This window comes from Curcuma longa, unplaced genomic scaffold (genome assembly GCF_044706935.1).
Source record: "Curcuma longa cultivar G26 ecotype Majalengka, Jawa Barat unplaced genomic scaffold, ITB_CL_G26_1.1 contig_15349, whole genome shotgun sequence".
In the NCBI taxonomy this organism is placed as follows: Eukaryota; Viridiplantae; Streptophyta; class Magnoliopsida; order Zingiberales; family Zingiberaceae; genus Curcuma; species Curcuma longa.
The window spans coordinates 85,504-103,513 of NW_027430048.1; the positions used below are offsets into that span (position 1 = coordinate 85,504).

Consider the following 18,010-nt stretch of genomic DNA (forward strand, 5'->3'; position numbering starts at 1 on the left):
TATCACTTGAGAAGTCAGTCCATCCCCTAGCTATCTCTCAATATCAATGAGATTAATTTATGATTAAGGTTGTTGTCCTTGCAATGATTAATGTATATTATATAGAAGAGGTAATATGTGTAAGAAGATTTTTTTTATAATATATTATAATGTAAATATATTAGGATAACTATGTAAGCAAATAGTTTAAGTTTGCATTAAACATATAATATATTAATGAACATTATATAGGAATTTTTAAATTACTTATTAAAACTAGATTAAAGACACATTGAACCCCTAAGAGAACTTGAATATATCGTATCAAAATTATTGTCACAGTGGATGTTATAGTTATGTTATCTAGGTAGTTTTTATCGATACTTTCTTCTATCATACTATTTGAGGCTCTATAATGACTTATGCATGCCTCGGATAACTTCCAACGAGCCCTTTGACACTCTACTATTCTTCGTAGAGTCAATTTCATCGTAAAAGAAAGTGAGCAGAAAGTTTCGATATGATCATTGTTATAAGATTTTTAGCACTGCATCAAGTGTGATTGCATAGTGAAAAGAGTCCATACATAATCATAAGAAACATTAAGGTGTGCAAAAGTAAGAGAGTGGCCAACAAGCGAATAAAAATAAAGGAAGTCACAATTAAACATCATTTGGAACGAAATTTCTTCATCCAAAACACACACCAAAAAAAAAAAACTTTGGAGGATTAAAAATTTCTTTTATATCATATCAAAACAATGGTAGAAATAAAAAATATATATTTTATATTAATCTATATGATATCATAATAGTCATACGATTATATACAAACATTAATATAATAAAAAGAAATATATATGCATATATATACTTAGTGATATATTAAATATAAAATATTATGATATTTTTTGGAAAGCAAAACTTTAAAATAATAAAAGATGTCTATGAAAATATTTTTTAATAATTTTTTATTCTCAGTGTTTATGTTCAATCAAATAATATTTCTTTTTTTTTATATATCCCTTCCATATTCCTACATTTATTTGTTCCAATTCACCATTCCTCCTGTCCCCCTCTCAATTAAATTTTCTTGAAATAAAAATTATTAATCCAGACCAAGCAATTTTTTCATATTTTTTTAATTTTTGTTGAAATTGTATTTAATTCACCATAGATATTTATTATTTGACAAAAAAAAAAAAAAGTAACACGAGTGACCACCAGCCGCACCATTTAAAACCCCCAAACCCGGTTAGCGTTTTCTCCAAGCGACGGCGAGCGGGCACGGGCAGCAGAGGAACCACACGTCGAGGTCGTCGCTTTGCAGAATCTGTGAACCGATGGCGGCGAGGAAGCACGAGGAGGAGGAGGAGGAGGGCGTCGGGGGTGGAGGAGGAGGGTTGGGGAGGCTGGTGACTTCGGAGCTCAAGGAACTTTGGGCCATGGCGGCGCCAATCACCGCCATGAACTGCCTAGTCTACCTGCGAGCGATGGTGTCGGTTGTCTGCTTAGGTCGTCTCGGCCCTCTCGAGCTCGCCGGCGGAGCACTCTCCATCGGCTTCACCAACATCACCGGTTACTCTGTTCTCTTCGGGCTCGCCTCCGGCCTCGAGCCTCTCTGCTCGCAGGCGTACGGGTCGCGCAACTGGGACTTGATATCGCTCTCGCTGCAACGCGCCATCTTGCTCCTCCTCTTCGCTGCCGTCCCCATCGCTTTCCTCTGGGTCAACCTCGGCCCCATCCTGGTGGCCCTGGGGCAGGACCCTGCTATCACCGCCGCCGCCGCGACCTACTGCCTTCACTCCCTGCCGGACCTTCTCACCAACGCGCTCCTTCAGCCGCTCCGCGTCTTCCTCCGCTCGCAGGGCATCACCCGTCCCATGGCCGCTTGTACCGCCGCCGCCGTTGTCCTCCACATTCCTCTCAACCTCCTCCTCGTCTTCGTCCTCCGCCTCGGCGTCCCCGGCGTCGCCCTCGCCGCCGTCATCACCAACCTCAACATGGCTATATTCCTCGTCGTCTACCTCCGCGCTTCCCGCGCCTGCGAGCTGACATGGCGCGGCTGGTCCCCCCGGGCGGCGCTCCGCGGTCTCGCTCCGGTACTCCGCCTGGCTCTCCCCAGCTGTCTCGGCGTCTGCCTCGAGTGGTGGTGGTACGAGATCATGACCGTGCTTGCCGGCTACCTCCCTGACCCCACCACCGCCGTCGCCGCCACCGCCGTACTCATACAGACTACCAGCCTCATGTACACTGTCCCCATGTCTCTCGCTGCCTGCGTCTCCACCAGGGTAACCTCACCTTCCTTCACATATTTCAGAATCCCCTGCTCGTTGGGTGCTCCGGCGGTCCACCGCCTTTGCCCTTCCTCTTGCTAAATCTGGCAACATCTGTTTCGTCTTCTCGCTTCGTATTCTCTTGTGATATTACACTTCCAACGCGCACGTGGGACAATCCTAGACCCTGTTTCATGAGCCTCTTCCAATACCTTTTGTTGTACTTCGCTTCTCGTTACTTTTTTCCCCTCAAAATTTATTTGCAATTAATGACATTTAGGAATCACTGCATCAGGTGGGAAACGAGCTCGGCGCAGGGCGGCCGAAACGGGCGAAGACGGCGGCGCTGGTGGCGCTCGGATGCGGCGCGGTCATCGGCGTGGTGAACGTGGCGTGGACGACCTTGTTCCGCGCGCAGTGGGCGCGGATCTTCACGGCGGACGCCGCGGTGCTGCGCCTCTCCGCGGCCGCGCTGCCGCTCGTGGGGCTGTGCGAGCTGGCCAACTGCCCGCAGACCACCGGCTGCGGCGTGCTGCGCGGCACCGCGCGGCCGGCCGTCGGCGCCCGCATCAACCTGCTCTCCTTCTACCTGGTGGGAACGCCGGTGGCCGTCGGGCTCGCCTTCCGCCTCGGCGCAGGCTTCGGCGGGCTCTGGTACGGCCTCCTCACCGCCCAAATCGTCTGCGTCGTGCTCGTCCTCGCCGTCGTCCTCCTCCGCACCGACTGGGACGTCGAGGCGCTGCGCGCCAAGAAGCTCACCGCCTCCGCTTACGCGGAAGTCGCCGTCGTCGTCGCAGCTCGACCGAACGACAACGACGAGAAGCGGCAATTTATAGAAAACGACGTTGACGACGAAGCAGCGGAACCGGTGTAGAAGTCAACGTCAAATATTGACTGGCACGCCATCTTTAGATTTGGCCTAGATTTAATAGTCGAGTACGTGGATGCCAAACATCTATATGTTGCTTTTGGGCAGTGGGCTTATTATAGTAACTTGCTTTTGGCTGTAAAGCCTCTGCACGCGCTTAAATGCGATGCAATGCCATGTTTAATAAACCCGGTTCGCCCCTTTCCTTCTTTTTTAAACCCGGTTCTGCTCGAGTGTTGGATTCCAAGTGGCTGCATCTCGTGAGCCTTCCTAAAGTTGGAATCCAGGCAAAAGAGGTGTACACTGAAGTAAGCTTTTATTTTATGCAAAAGCTCGTTCTGTGGCTTGTGATTTTTCCAGCCATTTACGTAGTTATCGACCACGCACCTCGTCATATCTCCACTACGGTTTTGTACAGTGATGGTGCACATTTTATATTTTGTTGTAGGTTCGAGGGGGGACATAGAAACAAGTAAAGTACAAGGACAACCTACAAATCCTTAATTCCCCATGGCCATTGCTAGGGCTGTAGGGGGAATCCGTGAGAGGCAGTGGCAGCCTTGAGCTGTTGCAGCCAGGACTGCGAGTGGAGGAGGGTCATCTCCCTCCCCTTTTGTCCCTCTGCTGCTGGCCTTCCTCCCTTGTGCAGTGCAAAAGTAGAAGAAGGGAGGAGGAGCTGAGGCTCTGATGAGTTTTTCTGGAGGTACAGCCATTCATGATGTTTCATCTCTGACTGCCTGATTTGTCCTTGTCCGCGCAGTGCCATCGATGCACCGTCCCCGACACAGGGACAGAGAAAGCATGAAGCCTGCCCTGGGTCTCGAATATTTTTTTTAAATACTGTAAAGCTAATCATAATTCATTTTTCCATTTAAATTTAAGAATAATAATAAAAAGCAAGCAGTTTCGTTCTCAATGTAAGATAAGCTTGTTGAGTAGCTTTATTGGGCCGGCTTATCAACGAAGCTATATGAGAAACGCAATCCAAAAGCTTAGGCCAACTGGCCCATTATTTCTTACAGCACAGCCCGGCCCAAATAGGAATTTCCTCAAAACAAGAGTAAGCACCATGCAAGACCGGCTTTAGGTTAAGACCTATGCGTAGGGCCCCAATAAGGGGTTCAATTTTTTAATATATTAATAAAAATATTTTGAGAGAATAAAAAATTATTAAAATATTTTTATTAGATTTTGTAGAGATTTGACATGGTCATTGAATTTCGTAAAAATTTTAGCATGATTCCAATATATTTAATATTTTTCAATTTTTAAAACTTTAATTTATTAATTTATTTATATTCATCTTTTTCCTTCCTTATTAACCTAATAACATATTTTATCCAACTTCAAACAATTTACTCGTTTGATAACTTGTTTTCTTTCCTCAAGATATTTCTGAGGTCATCACAAGGGGTATAAGGAGAGGAACGATCAAAATTAAGATCCTTTATTACAGATTTTTCGATGATCTTATTAATTTACAGAATTGAAATTAATAAAGTCTTATTTACATTCAATTATATCTCAATAAAGGTTAAATGATTTAACAATGTTATCAATTGAAAAAAAATTTATTATTAAAACTTGAATATGAAAATTTAATTAATAATTTTGCATCTCAAAAAATTAAAAAATTTAATTTTATATAAAAATTTTATTTTTAAAATTTATATTTTAATTTATTTAAAAAAATTTTAAATCCACCATTATAGGTCTCAAGTCCGAATAAAAAAAGGGTGAAAGAAAATTTTTTAAAATAATAACAATCATTTTAAAAAAATTCACCTAGGGCCTTCAGGAGGCTTGAGCCGCCCCTAGCACCATGCTTAAATCGACTAATGGCATCTAAACTAGATGCCTTTTTCGTTCGAAGATACATTCCGATGGCTACATAAACCAGCTTGGAATCTTAGTAATTGAATGGGGTTCGCAATTTGGGACCGAGATCATGGGCTCAACTCGCTTTCGACCGGTCTTTCTTTGTCTCGCGTAAATGAGAGCATGGAGCCAATTGAATTGGTACCTAACAAATATCTTCTCAAGAGGTCTAAAACCATGTGAAAAGTGGTATCCATCCACTTAATGAATGAACAGTAGTCCATATCAATGAGAAGCACATCCATTCAATTTTCTTGTCGCACCGAACTAACATGGCTCATTTTTTTCACAATTATCTTTATTAATCTGTTTATTTCATGCCTTGCACACCTCATTAGATGCATTCATAATTTATTGGAGCTTTAGAAGTTAATTTCAAAAACTTATAAAGTTTAAGTGAAAAATTTTCATTTCTTAATAGTTAGGAAGATGACCAACTAGAGGTTATTATATTGAGGACTTGTACTTGAGAAAATATAGAATAGTGTTGCAATTTTCAAGCAACTTGAATTATTTAACACTCAATTTTAGGACTTTTAGTGATTGCTCGTTAAAGATAGGACCTTTTATTTTCATGACAGATTACTTTCAGCCAAATTATGATTTTTTTTTACAAAAAAACGTTTTATTTATTATATCTCGTGTGTCTACGGATGGCAAATCCACATCATGATCTTATCCAAGTACAAATTGCTGCCATCAACATAAATATTTAATAAAGATAAGAACAAATCTCTAAACCACCATCAATAATTTAAATACATGGCTAAGTACTAACCATGAATCATCATGCATGCGTGGCGCTTATTTTTGTAGCTGTTAAAATAGATTCTATATAATTTATTTTATTTTATTTTCTAGCTGCCACGTATTTGACACGTGTTCAAAAGGCATATAAGTTAAGTGACAAAATTTTAAGCCGTGAATGCATGCACGAGTTAAGCCGAAAGTCGTGTGTCGACGGCAATTACTGCGTGCTTATTTCTCAATGCACGTGTTCAACCTTCGTCATCTGCTAATTTTTATATATTTTTTCCCGAAAAATAAAATAATTATTATCCATATCCAATCGTGTGTTCCCACGCGAAATCTCTGCCCTCTTTTCATCCTTATCCAACCGCATGCCGGACCTCTGCCTCCGCGCCCGAGCCACGTTCCCGAAGCACTACGTGTCGAGCAGGCAGTGGGGAGGCCGAGAACCGCGCCGCGACAAAAAGAATGACGTAAGCAATGACAGAATCCGCCCGCCGCAATCTGCGACGAGTGCCTCATCGGCCGGTAGATACTCACCACGTGTGCTGGGTCCTCCACCACGTGGCCTTTTTCTCTCCTCGCCGTCTATTTATGCGGCCCGCCGCTTGCTTTCCTAAGTTTTAAAGCTTCTCTCATCTCCCCGGAGGGATAGAGATCACAGAGAGCAGAGCGCGTGCGGCTGTGATTTCAAGGAGGGCGAAGATGAACGGAGGGGATCTGCAGTTGCCCCACGGGTTCCGTTTCCACCCCACCGACGAGGAGCTCGTCATGCACTACCTCTGCCCGAAGTGCGCCGGCCACCCCATCGCCGTCCCCATCGTCACCGAGCTCGACCTTTACAAATTCAACCCGTGGCAGCTCCCTGGTATGTTGATTATCAATTCACCAATCGGATGAACAAGTCGATCAAAGTTTTATTTCGGCGCTGATGAATCGAACTCGAATGGTTCATATTGCAGAGATGGCGTTATACGGGGAAAAGGAGTGGTATTTTTTCTCGCCCAGGGACCGGAAATACCCGAACGGCTCGAGGCCGAACAGGGCTGCTGGGTCGGGTTACTGGAAGGCGACCGGGGCGGATAAGCCGGTGGGATCGCCGAAGCCGGTGGCCATCAAGAAGGCGCTCGTGTTCTACTCCGGCAAGGCGCCCAAGGGCGAGAAGACCAACTGGATCATGCACGAGTACCGGCTCGCCGACGTCGACCGGACCGCCCGCAAGAAGAACTCACTCAGGGTATATACCTTGCTGAAGAAGGAGCTCAGCGATCCACAATCGGACGCAATTTGCTAGTTAATTTTCGATTTTGATTCGAATTTTCTTTGCAGTTGGACGATTGGGTGTTGTGCCGAATCTACAACAAGAAGGGCAGCAGCGCCACCTCGGACCAGAGGGCGTCGAAGCTGGCCGGTCCGAGGACGATCCGGCCAGGCCCAGCGTCCAGTCCGGAGGACCAGAAGCCCGTGCTAATGGCCCCGCCGGCGCCGGCGACTGAGGCGCACGTGCCGGCGGAGCTGGTGTACAGCTTCGCGCCGTCGGCCGACTCGATTCCGAGGCTCCACGCGGACTCGAGTTGCTCGGAGCACGTGCTGTCGCCGGAGCAGCTGGCGTGCGAGCGGGAAGTGCAGAGCCAGCCGCGGTGGCGGCCCAGCGACTGGGACCGGGCGTTTGGCCTCTCGACCGCCTCCAACTCGGTCTTCAACCAGGTCGAACCGGGTCTATTTCCCTCGACCGGGTCCAGCGACCCCTTCCAGGACATCCTCCTCTATCTGGGAAAGCCCTTTTGAAGTTGCGGTAGACGCGACGGCGTGTGAGCTGGCTATAAACTGAGTCGACTCGTCCAATTCATGCTTTGTCAGCCGTTGGATTCAAGACGGATGCGGTATTGGGCGGCTGAGAATGCCGCCGCCGAGATGAGAGAGTCGACTCAGGTCTTGTGGAATCGAAATGAGAATGTGAATATATATATAAACTGATTATTTATGCGCATGTTCACATAATAAACATTGTAGACTGCACCATTCTTTAAAGTGCTCGAGAGGTTGGTAGACTAGTGCTAATTGGTAGGCACTTCCATGTAATTTATCATATATTTTTTAAAACTAAAAGAGATCATGGATTGCAAAGAAAAATGCAACCAACATATATATGTATGAGATTTTGAATGAATCATGATCGTCAGATCGATCGTATAAAATTATTAAATATGATAAATTGTATTTTAATATTTTACTAAAGAGTTTGAATGAAAAAACATTGATGTTATTGTCAAACTTGTGCCTAAGCATAATAAAGAAGTCTACATGTAGTTGTAGTTGAGTAAGGGAGAATGAAAGTTCACTGGTATCCAAAATTCCTAAGAAATATCTATCAGCACAATTGAAACAAACCTCAAATCTTGTTTATAAAGCCTCAATTTTGATATTTATATTATTATTATTTTATTTTTAAGTTAAGTTACTTCTTTAATTTACATGGTTTAAATATAGCCACTTCAAACAAGCAATTATATATATATATATATATATAAATATTTTATAATATTAAGTTACATATAAAATCGAATTCTTTAGTAACCGAACGCACCATCACTATGCGGGCGAGACAGTGACAACTCGCGCATAAAAATTAAGCATCGCGTGCAATAGTAGGGTTACTAGGTGGAGGCGCCTGTCTTGCCTAAGATAGGCGATCTCCACCATCATTATACTGCAACGTTTTACATACATCATGACGTTTACCCATGTGTTCACCAGTCTCTGTATTAGTTGGAGCATTGGTCCCTTGCTTATTAGCCACTCATATAGTAGGTAAACCGAAGGAACTTGATTCTGTTCCCGCGTTTCCTCTGCTTAAACCCTTCGTTTCCCCGTCGCTCTGGACAGGATGCTAAGGTTTAAAGAGACTGGTGAGCAGTCCTCGTACCGTCCCCGAAAGTTTCCTCCGCTCCAAGCTCAGGATGGAAAGCCTCTATCTTTTTCTCAAACTTCCTCCGCCCATCGCTGCTCAATCTCTCCTCCTTTTATTCCTCTGCGAGTTGGAGCCAGGGCGGCGGCGACGGTGCTAGTGGTGGAGGAAATGGGGCGCGGGAAGATCGAGATCAAGCGGATCGAGAATTCCACCAACCGGCAGGTGACCTTCTCCAAGCGCCGCAATGGGATCATTAAGAAGGCGAGAGAAATCAGCATCCTCTGCGAATCTCAGGTCTCCGTCGTCATATTCTCCAGCTCCGGGAAGATGTCCGAGTACTGCAGCCCCTCGACAACGTGAGTTCGCCAACGATGACTCGCTTTTTCTTTTTCCTGGTGAAAAAGGATCTTGGTACCTTTTTGTGTGCTCTATGGATTTTGAGATTTTGGCGTTTCCGAATGGACGGTGTCGTTGTGTCAGGTTGCCGAAGATTCTGGAGAGGTACCAGACGAACTCCGGAGAAAAGCTCTGGGATGTCAAGCATGAGGTATCGTTGCTCAATTAAAAATGCTCACGTTTTTTTCTCTTTTCCTTTGTTTCAGATGACTCTAGTTTCGTCCATGAATCTAAATGGTGAATAAGAAATTTTCAGATATCTTGAGCAAATTCATAAATCCATTTCCCCCTCTGCACCAAATGAATCATTTTTCTTTCCATTTTTCCGTGAAGCAAATTGCTGTCTTTTGCTTTTGCAGAGTCTCAGTGTTGAAATTGAGCGAATTAAGAAAGAAAACGACAACATGCAGATTGAACTAAGGTTTGTTGTGCTAATTTATTGTTTGATTCATATGGTTCAATGTCTCACTCATCTGGTGAAATTTGCGCTCTCTTATGATGGCTTCGTTCTGTGGGAATCAGGCATCTCAAGGGTGAGGATCTCAACTCCCTTTACCCAAAGGAATTGATTCCTATAGAGGAGGCACTCCAGATTGGGCTCACCAGCGTAAGGGAGAAGCAAGTGAGAAATTTGTTTTAATGATTTTTGCTTGTCATTGCAATTGAGATTACCTTTGTGCTGTTGAGTTGATACTCATTTCTTGCCAATTCTAGATGGAGATCTGGAAGATGCACAAGAAGAATGTTAGCATACATATTCCCTTGAGCTTTAATTGGTTGAATGCTTTTTTTTTCTTAATTTTGTTTCTGTTCCTAATGGTTTTCATCTCTCGAATAGGAAAATTTTCTAGAGGAGGAGAACAAGCAACTGACTTACATGCTGGTAATCTTCTTATCAATTGATGTCTCATAGTTTGGGTGTGTTTGACAGCTTACAGATGTTTATACCTGTTTCATTATTCACAATTTTCGGTAGCCAGTAGATAATCCTAGTCCAAATGTTTTAGCACTTGTGGAACACATTGCTTTATAATTCTCCTAGATGCATAAATTTTATAGAATTACACATTTTAGATAACTATTTTTAGCACCTCTAGCAAGTTTTCTATCAAAGAAAGCCAACTTGTGTACCCTAATTGCTCTTGTAGTTAACCTAATGGAACTTTCAGAAACTAGAATGGGCATCTCTAGCTATGCATAATCAGGCAATTCTTGCTCTAATATGTAATTCTAGAGCATTTCCATTCAATCTCCCTGTTTTATTGATGTGTGTTAGAAAATTTTCTTTGTTTTTCTAGTAACACTTGGCCTTTGTAAATTTAGCACCATCATCAACTGGCCATGGATGGAAGCATTCGCGAACTAGAGCTTGGATACAAAGATAGGGAGTTTGCTCCACAAATGACTATGGCCTTCCGCGTGCAACCGATCCAACCTAACTTGCACGAAAGCAAATGATAACGAGATCTCTCTCCTCCATTGGTATATTGTAGATGCTGAATTTTCTATAGAAGGATTATCTATAGGTACCTTCTGTATTTCAACATGGAGAACTTGTTACTGGGGATGTGAACTTGAAAGGTGAGGGTGATGTGCTACTAAATTCACCTTTGTTCCTGGAAGGGTGGGAATGAATCAAAGATTTCTTAGTTGTACCAGTCACTGGCTGTCTTAACTTTTCATCAGCAAACTTGCGTTCAAGTATAATGCTAATTTGTTTGTTCTGTTTTTAACGTGAGATGCTTGACAAAGCTGAGCAATTTGAACTGGAGGAATTGACTTTTGATTAACTAATTCATATACCAAACTAGAATTTATTGTCAACTGCATCTTCCACCATTCGCGATGTTTGTTTACATTAAACTTAGTTGAGTAGATGTGAGAATGTTGACGGTTTACTTGTTCTTGAGAATGTATCTTAGTATTAACTTGGTCAACTGATTGGCGCCTCCCAACTTTCTTGTCACAAATTTCCAAAACTTTTTTCTCAATCAACCAAAGTTACGAGGAATTTGATCGATTTTCAAATACTTCGAGCATCAAAACAAGCGAAGATAGATAGCTGCTATTACAAGATTTCTAACAATTTAAGAACATCAAGAATTAAGAAGAGCAAGGAATCAGTTGCCGGAGGTGACAGGGTAACCGACGCCGTGCCTACTCGTCGGAAACACCACGAACAGCAAGCTGGAAAGCACGCCGACGCCCAGCGGCACTATGTCCAACGCCTCCTGAACCTCCCTGCTCGGCCGCGGGTAGAAGCAACTGACGACGTTCCGGTCCCGCAGCGCCACTGCCGCGAACACCAGCACAGACAGCACCGCGTGCACCCAGTCCCTGGTCCGCCGCCTGTACTTGGTCAAGTCCGGCGGAGGCCCCGCGCCGCCCTCGTCCACGTAGTTGAAGAGCCACATTCCACGGCTCGTCGCGAAGCCATAGTAGACCTGGCCGTTGGGCGCCCGGAAGCTGTCGGTGAAGCTGGCGAGGAAGCAGGAGGCGGCGAGGAGGAGGAGCAGCCCGCGCGTCAGGAGGACGGTGACGGCATCGCAGGCGCCGTTGTTGGTGAAGACCGGCACGAGGAGCTGGAAGGCGAGCAGAGTGCCGGTGGGCAGGAGGTTGGCGAGGTGGGCGGTGGTCGCTAGCGCTTGAGATATGGCTTGCTGGGACGACGAGGATGATGGCGGAGCAACCGGCGCCGGCGGCTGGAGCGATGGTGGTTGCTCCTGGAATTGGTCTTCGTCTTCCTTTTCTTTGGATTTCCTGAACTTGATTTGAAGGGACATGGTGGCCTGGTTAGCTCTTACGATCTGTCTCCTCCTCCTCCTTCAAATCGAGATTAATTTTGGATGATGTTGTTGATGAGACATGGAAATAAATAGAGAGATATACTTGTTGTTCTTGTTCCACAGCACGTTGTTTGCTGGTAGTTGTTCAAAGGGTGAAGCTATGGATCTTGTTAATTTATGGAAACAATCGCACATCGAAGCTTCATTGCTTGACAAGTTCAAATACCACTTTAATTGAATCTGGTCATTTTTCCTGCTCGCGCGCTGGAAAAATGACGAGAACTATAAAATTCAGCTTTTATTACGTGATCATACGATTTTGAGCTCCATCGACACGACACGTTATTGACGAGATCAATTGAGAAGAAAGCGCCTGGCAATTCCATGACGAGGAGAAATGAACAGATTTGTGAAGCAAACTCGTTGCTTTGCTGCAAGAAAGAGGGTGGCGATCCCGATCATGCTTGCCGGTGCGTGTCAGCCACCTTCCTCGAGCGTCACCTGCTGCGCTGCTTGATGTCGTCGTGCACGCAAGAAAACAACTAGCGATAGCTCCGCGTGGTAGAGATCGACCAGTACCACCGCTGAGCCTACTCCGGCGGAGAGTTTGGATGCATTTAGCTGTTCGCTTTAATGCTGCTGTGAGATTGCTCAGAGGAAAACAGGGAATTCAAATCTTTCAAATGCTTCCTCAGGTACTAAGAATTCAATTAATCTTTCTTGTTCGGACCATTTCTTTTCATGAATGATTCCTTGAATATCTATACCCTAAAAGACATGAAGTGCAGACAATGCTACTTGTTCAGCTATGATACTATATCTCATCGGGCCTGTCCTCTATGCTAAAGGAAGGTGATTCTTCCTCGATCTCTTAGAGGGGAGGCAAGAACTAAGCAAAAAAATGTTGGATAGCACCATTTTTAGAGGGGAGATCATTAATGTGGCTGATCAATTTAGACAGGTAACGCATGCAAGAAAGCCAACCAGCCTGTGACTGGGACACAAGGTAACTAGCGCCTTAGCACTTAGTACGCCGTTACTGAATCATCTAGCCATTGTTTGACGGCTGAGGAATAAATTATCAACATCTTCATCCTCCCAAATTAAGCCATTACACGAACATAGGAAACAAAGTGTTGGGATCTATATGCGCGAAAAACCGATTAAACCGCATATAACGCAGCGGAAAACAGGATCCCTCCAGAAGATCCATGCGAAAAACATACTCGTTTGACGATTCTACCTACTAGAATCGAGTTTACCTTCGATGCGTGCCTTTCGCAATCCCGACAGCAACTCTTTGCCTTCAAGGACGTCGGATCTCAACACGATCAGTGTATTCGCGCCTCCACGGTATCCACACGAACACTGAGATGGAGAAGAACCAAACTGTGGTGCTAGCCACAAGAGAGGTTCGGCCAAGAGAAGAAGAAGAGAAGAAGAGCAAGAGCAAGAGCATCCAACAACCCCTTCATCAAGAGCCTCTCACCCCTTTTTATATCCCACCATGAGATATGAAGGATGAAGGGTTTTCTTGTCTTTTAGTGATCCACGAAATTAATACTTTATTAATTCCCATGCATCTCATGCATGAAGATCTTTCTCCTCTTTTAATGAAGATCATGCATCTCATGCATGATAATCTTTCTCTTCTTTTAAGGAAGATCATGCAGCTTTTTAATGATCATGCATCTCATGCATGATAACCTTTTAATCAAATTCGAATTTGGCTTGTGTGACTTGAGTCCAACTCGAGTCTCACACAATCTGAGTTGACTTGAGTCCAACTCGAGTCCAACTCAATCCGAATTGACACTAAGGGCTAATTTTAACACAAAGCACATCAAAAAGGCACGTCCTCTTCTGGAACAGATTAACTCTACTGTGAACAAATCATTCATGAGCTCAATACCATTTACAGTCAGTATTCAGTGAACAATGAGGGTAGGTGGTCCATCTGAGAATTGACATGCATCTAGTGCAATAAATTGCACAGAGGGTGGAGGAGATCGACTCAGTACATAAATGTTTGTTTGCTGTTGGCAGTTAGCATATAAGTTTGGGGAAGAGATTCTCAAAAGAATTACGTACCATCCACATGCATCAATGTTCAGACAAGCTGGAAATGGGCATACTAATTGGTTAGATTCTAATGTTTTTAAATGGGATTATATCTTTGGATTTGCATTATGGGAGATATATATATAGCAATATTGAGATTGTCGTTTGTTGCGTAAAGTCGTAAAGACACTATTGTTTAGGAGATCTATGAAGTAGATTATTATACCTCCAGCTCCTTCAATGCCTACTTATGCGCCTTGATACTACAATAGTATTCACTGATTGATTGAGGCATTTCCTCAGGGATATTCCTTGATGCTCTTGTGACAAATTTAAATTGTTTGTATCCGGCGTATCGAAGAGTAGGTATGCGTGTTGGTTTTCAATCTTGAGAGAAATTTGTTGCATCCTTTAACCGTGAGAGATTATATTTTCTCTAAAAATCAGCAGCAAATTGACACTTCAACCGCAATGCATTTCTAACCCACTTTTCATTTTCTTTGAATTTTGACCATGTTGTTGATCATGCATTAGCTCTTTGTGGTTTAGATTTTGGATTCTATTGATTAAACACAAAATGCTGGACAGCTAGTTTTCGTTAGGAATTCTATCTTCAATTTTCCACTGTTGAATGTCCTTGAACAAACACCATCAAACAAATATTTGCAGTGCAAAATACTGATTTGATTGATCAACAGGGTCAGTGCATATCCTGTCTCACATGAAAGATTGATGGATTAGGAATGGAGAGATTGGAGTCCCACAGCTCCAGCCCACAAAATTGCTTTCCTTGTCAACATGATTAAAAATTCCAACGATAAGCTGCATGATTGGTCGGCTGAGAGAAACATGACTCTAGAAAACTTTTGAACACTATCTTGTCTGCCACATAGAATATAATAAGCATTCACAATGGTTAGAATGCAGATAACCTTCCTCAACCAACAATCATCCTTATATTTCAAGTACACGCATGACAGAGTCAATACCTTTTCTCTGATAAGATATGTAAATGATATGAGCAAATTTTGGAAGAACCCTGTGTTTTCTACTCCATTGCCTATGCTATTCAGCTATGACATCCTAAAAAATCCTTTCTCTTTGACCTTTTCTGCAGGACAACGTCAATTAATAGCACAGTAGGTTTTTTGCATCTACTTGGATGCTTGCTGGCTTTTCTGGCTAAACTCTAGGCACCCAACACAAAAGCCTGTCCTTTGTGCCATCGCAGCAGCTGCCATATTATCATAATCGCATTTCATTTCTTTAATGCTCACGACTCAGATGCTAAACATTCATTTGTCAAAATGATAGTGCACGGGTTGGGGTTATTCTATTCGATAGCTCTCAAGTTCTTGTCATCTTGTAGCTCTGCCAGAGTTACTATAAAGATGGAGGTCCAATCGTATGATTTTTGGCACATATTTTGTCAGCGTTGTTAATACTCCACCTACTGTGATTCTTCTTCTTAGAGCAGGTGCATCCAAAACCTCATAATTATATTACTATATTGATTAGATCATCGAAAACCTCTTGGAATGGTCCAACTTTGACCAGCTAATTTAGATTGTTGGGATCGAAGACAGATGATTTTTTGTTCAATTATGAATGAGGCCATGTCCAGGACAAGGACAAGCAATTGCCACCTCCAGCTTTTGTTGTTGCATCTCTGGTGTTATCTGATTCCTCCAGCTCTATCTTCCTTTCTGCAAAAACTCTTCTCGCCCTTCTATTTGTTTTGGTAGCTGTCGTCTCTGTATCTCTCATCCAAAAGCATGTCCAAGTTTCTGTGCCATATCTGAGAGCTCAGTGAAAGCTGTGAGCTGATTACCACAGGTTCTTCTTTCTCCCTGCTCTACTTTATTTGTTCGTTGCCTAGTTTCAGTTACACGAACCTCTTACTGCAATATCAAGCTGATGATTCTATCGATTTACATCTGTGATTGCTGTAGGAACAATGCAAATGATGAGTGTTCCTGAGTTGCTCAGGTGCCCGATTAGCCTTGATTTGTTCAATGATCCAGTGACGCTTAGCACAGGCCAGACTTACGACAGGGCGAGCATTGAGAAATGGCTTGCCTATGGCAACTTAACATGCCCGGTCACAATGCAGAGGCTCCATGACACATCCTTTGTCCCCAACCACACCCTCCGGCACTTGATCGAGCATTGGGTCCTTGCAAATCCTGCCACTGTTTTTGGCCACAGCTCCATGTTTACTGCTCCAATCAAAAGCACGGACGTCACGCTCTCCACCCTCAAGCACAACCTCCAATTCAGAGAATCCACTACTATGACAAAGCTGGAAACGCTTAGAATCATCAAACTACTGTCTTCGGAGTCGAGCGCCAGGCAGGCTAGTTTGATTCGAGAAGGCTTGTTTGAGCTGTTGCTGCAGGTGCTCTTCCAGTTCCCTGTAGCAGACAATGCCGAGGTCATAGAACTAGCTCTCGATGGAATCCTCAATCTAAGCCCTTCCAAAGGTTTGGAGTCCCTAAACATGTTAAGAAATGAATCGAACTTAGTTCAGTTAGTGTTTCTATTAGAACAGGGGAATTCCAGGGTCAAGGCCAGGTTGTGTTACTTGTTGGAGGCGATCGCATCGTGTAGTTTGACACACGAGCTGTGCCTCATCTTAGGAAGAAGGGAGAGGCTGCTCCAAGTGCTGGTCTCTCTTCTACTCGACAAATCCGACATCCGGGAGGCCACCCTGAAAGCAATCTGCAGCCTCTGCTCACTCGAAGCCAACAGGAGCACTGCGATTCGAGAAGGCGCCATGGACGGCCTCGTCGCTTACATGTCGAGCGCAATGTGCGCCTCTCGTTCGCGGAACCGGAACGTGAGGTTAGCGGTCGGCACGCTCGAGCAACTGCTGGCGTTGGGAGTCGGCAAGAGGCGGATGAGCAAGATGGAGAACGGGATCATGGTGCTGGTGAAGATGGTGTTCAGGGTGCCCTGCGATCAACGGGGCAGCGAGCACGCCGTCGGGGCACTGTTGCTCCTGTGCAGCGACTCGGAGAAAGCAAGAACCGACGCCATTAATGCTGGGGTCTTGACGCAGCTGCTGCTGCTGCTGCAGAGCCAGAGCGGGGAGCAGGCCAAATCCAAGGCCAGAGCTCTGCTGAAGTTGCTCAGAGCCAAGTGGGCAAAGGATCAAGCAGGATTCTGATCTGTCTTGGAGCTCATCATCCATCAAAAGAAACTATCTTTCCTTTTTCCATTTTAATCATCATGCAGATGAATCTGCAGCCGACCGCGACGCAGTGTCATATTCTGCCATTAGTGATCTCTGATGTTTTGATCCATATCGTGCAGTTTGCAGTAAGCATACTTTGCCATGAATCTGTTGCCAAATCTGGATGAAGGTCCTTCATGGCTGATCGCGTGAAGATGGCCTTCTTTGTGCGCGTACAAAATCTAGAGAAATGCGTATGAATGTTAAAGTCAATGCTTTGCTTTTGAATCTATACACATACACAGATCAATTATTCAGTAAAAATCACAAAACACAAGAACATCAGTGAAAACTACTGCTATCGTATTATAATAACTTGGCTATTAAAGATTTTTACAATAAAAAATTAGTTGGTAGTATGTTTTAATAGAATTGGAATTAATCAAAATTTAATCATCATTGAAGCATAATACAAATTAGATTTAGATTATTTTAATAAAAAAACTGTTGTTTATATAAATTATTAAAAGAATAGATGTTTAAGTGAATTAATTAATCAAACCAATTTATATTAGAAAATTAAGGATGAAAAATGGCTGATACGGCGGGTCTTTAAAGGCAGGACGTGATAAAATGGGAGTCAATAATCGATCCAGCTTGGCAGGTCAAAGGGTCAACGATCAAATCCCATATGACTGATTCAATTGCGATTTCACTCGACCATTCGGCACTCGGCTGTCTCGATCACTCGGCCATCTCAGTCACTCGACACTCGGCTGTCTCAGATATTCGACACTTGGCTGTCTCAACCACTCGACACTTAGTCGTCTCGATCACTCGGCCACTGAGTCGACCCCGACTATTTCGAACACTCGGATACAAACTCAGTTACCTTACTCATTCATACGCTTAGTCTCGACCTCAGCTGCCC

General features: G+C 43.9%; 5 protein-coding genes across 5 annotated transcripts; 4 read left to right on the plus strand and 1 right to left on the minus strand.

Moving 5' to 3' along the window:
* Positions 1-1,199: 1,199 nt before the first annotated feature.
* LOC141816232 (protein DETOXIFICATION 54-like) lies at positions 1,200-3,412 on the plus strand. Its single transcript, XM_074704055.1, has 2 exons — positions 1,200-2,269; positions 2,550-3,412. Exons 1-2 carry the CDS (start codon positions 1,322-1,324, stop codon positions 3,126-3,128), a joined length of 1,527 nt encoding a protein of 508 aa, XP_074560156.1. The 5' UTR covers positions 1,200-1,321; the 3' UTR covers positions 3,129-3,412.
* Positions 3,413-6,382: 2,970 nt separating this feature from the next.
* LOC141816240 (NAC domain-containing protein 48-like) lies at positions 6,383-7,781 on the plus strand. Its single transcript, XM_074704063.1, has 3 exons — positions 6,383-6,618; positions 6,713-6,987; positions 7,080-7,781. Exons 1-3 carry the CDS (start codon positions 6,456-6,458, stop codon positions 7,536-7,538), a joined length of 897 nt encoding a protein of 298 aa, XP_074560164.1. The 5' UTR covers positions 6,383-6,455; the 3' UTR covers positions 7,539-7,781.
* A 944-nt stretch (positions 7,782-8,725) lies between these two features.
* Positions 8,726-10,814, plus strand: LOC141816239 (MADS-box transcription factor 2-like). The gene is made up of 7 exons (XM_074704062.1): positions 8,726-9,017; positions 9,142-9,208; positions 9,417-9,478; positions 9,580-9,679; positions 9,772-9,801; positions 9,896-9,940; positions 10,381-10,814. Exons 1-7 carry the CDS (start codon positions 8,830-8,832, stop codon positions 10,513-10,515), a joined length of 627 nt encoding a protein of 208 aa, XP_074560163.1. The 5' UTR covers positions 8,726-8,829; the 3' UTR covers positions 10,516-10,814.
* A 264-nt stretch (positions 10,815-11,078) lies between these two features.
* LOC141816238 (protein DMP3) lies at positions 11,079-11,970 on the minus strand. The gene has a single exon (XM_074704061.1). The coding sequence runs from the start codon at positions 11,838-11,840 to the stop codon at positions 11,178-11,180; it is 663 nt and encodes a 220-aa protein (XP_074560162.1). The 5' UTR covers positions 11,841-11,970; the 3' UTR covers positions 11,079-11,177.
* A 3,541-nt stretch (positions 11,971-15,511) lies between these two features.
* Positions 15,512-17,308, plus strand: LOC141816237 (U-box domain-containing protein 26-like). Its single transcript, XM_074704060.1, has 2 exons — positions 15,512-15,740; positions 15,857-17,308. The coding sequence occupies exon 2, from the start codon at positions 15,862-15,864 to the stop codon at positions 17,071-17,073; it is 1,212 nt and encodes a 403-aa protein (XP_074560161.1). The 5' UTR covers positions 15,512-15,740; positions 15,857-15,861; the 3' UTR covers positions 17,074-17,308.
* The last annotated feature ends 702 nt before the right edge of the window (positions 17,309-18,010 follow it).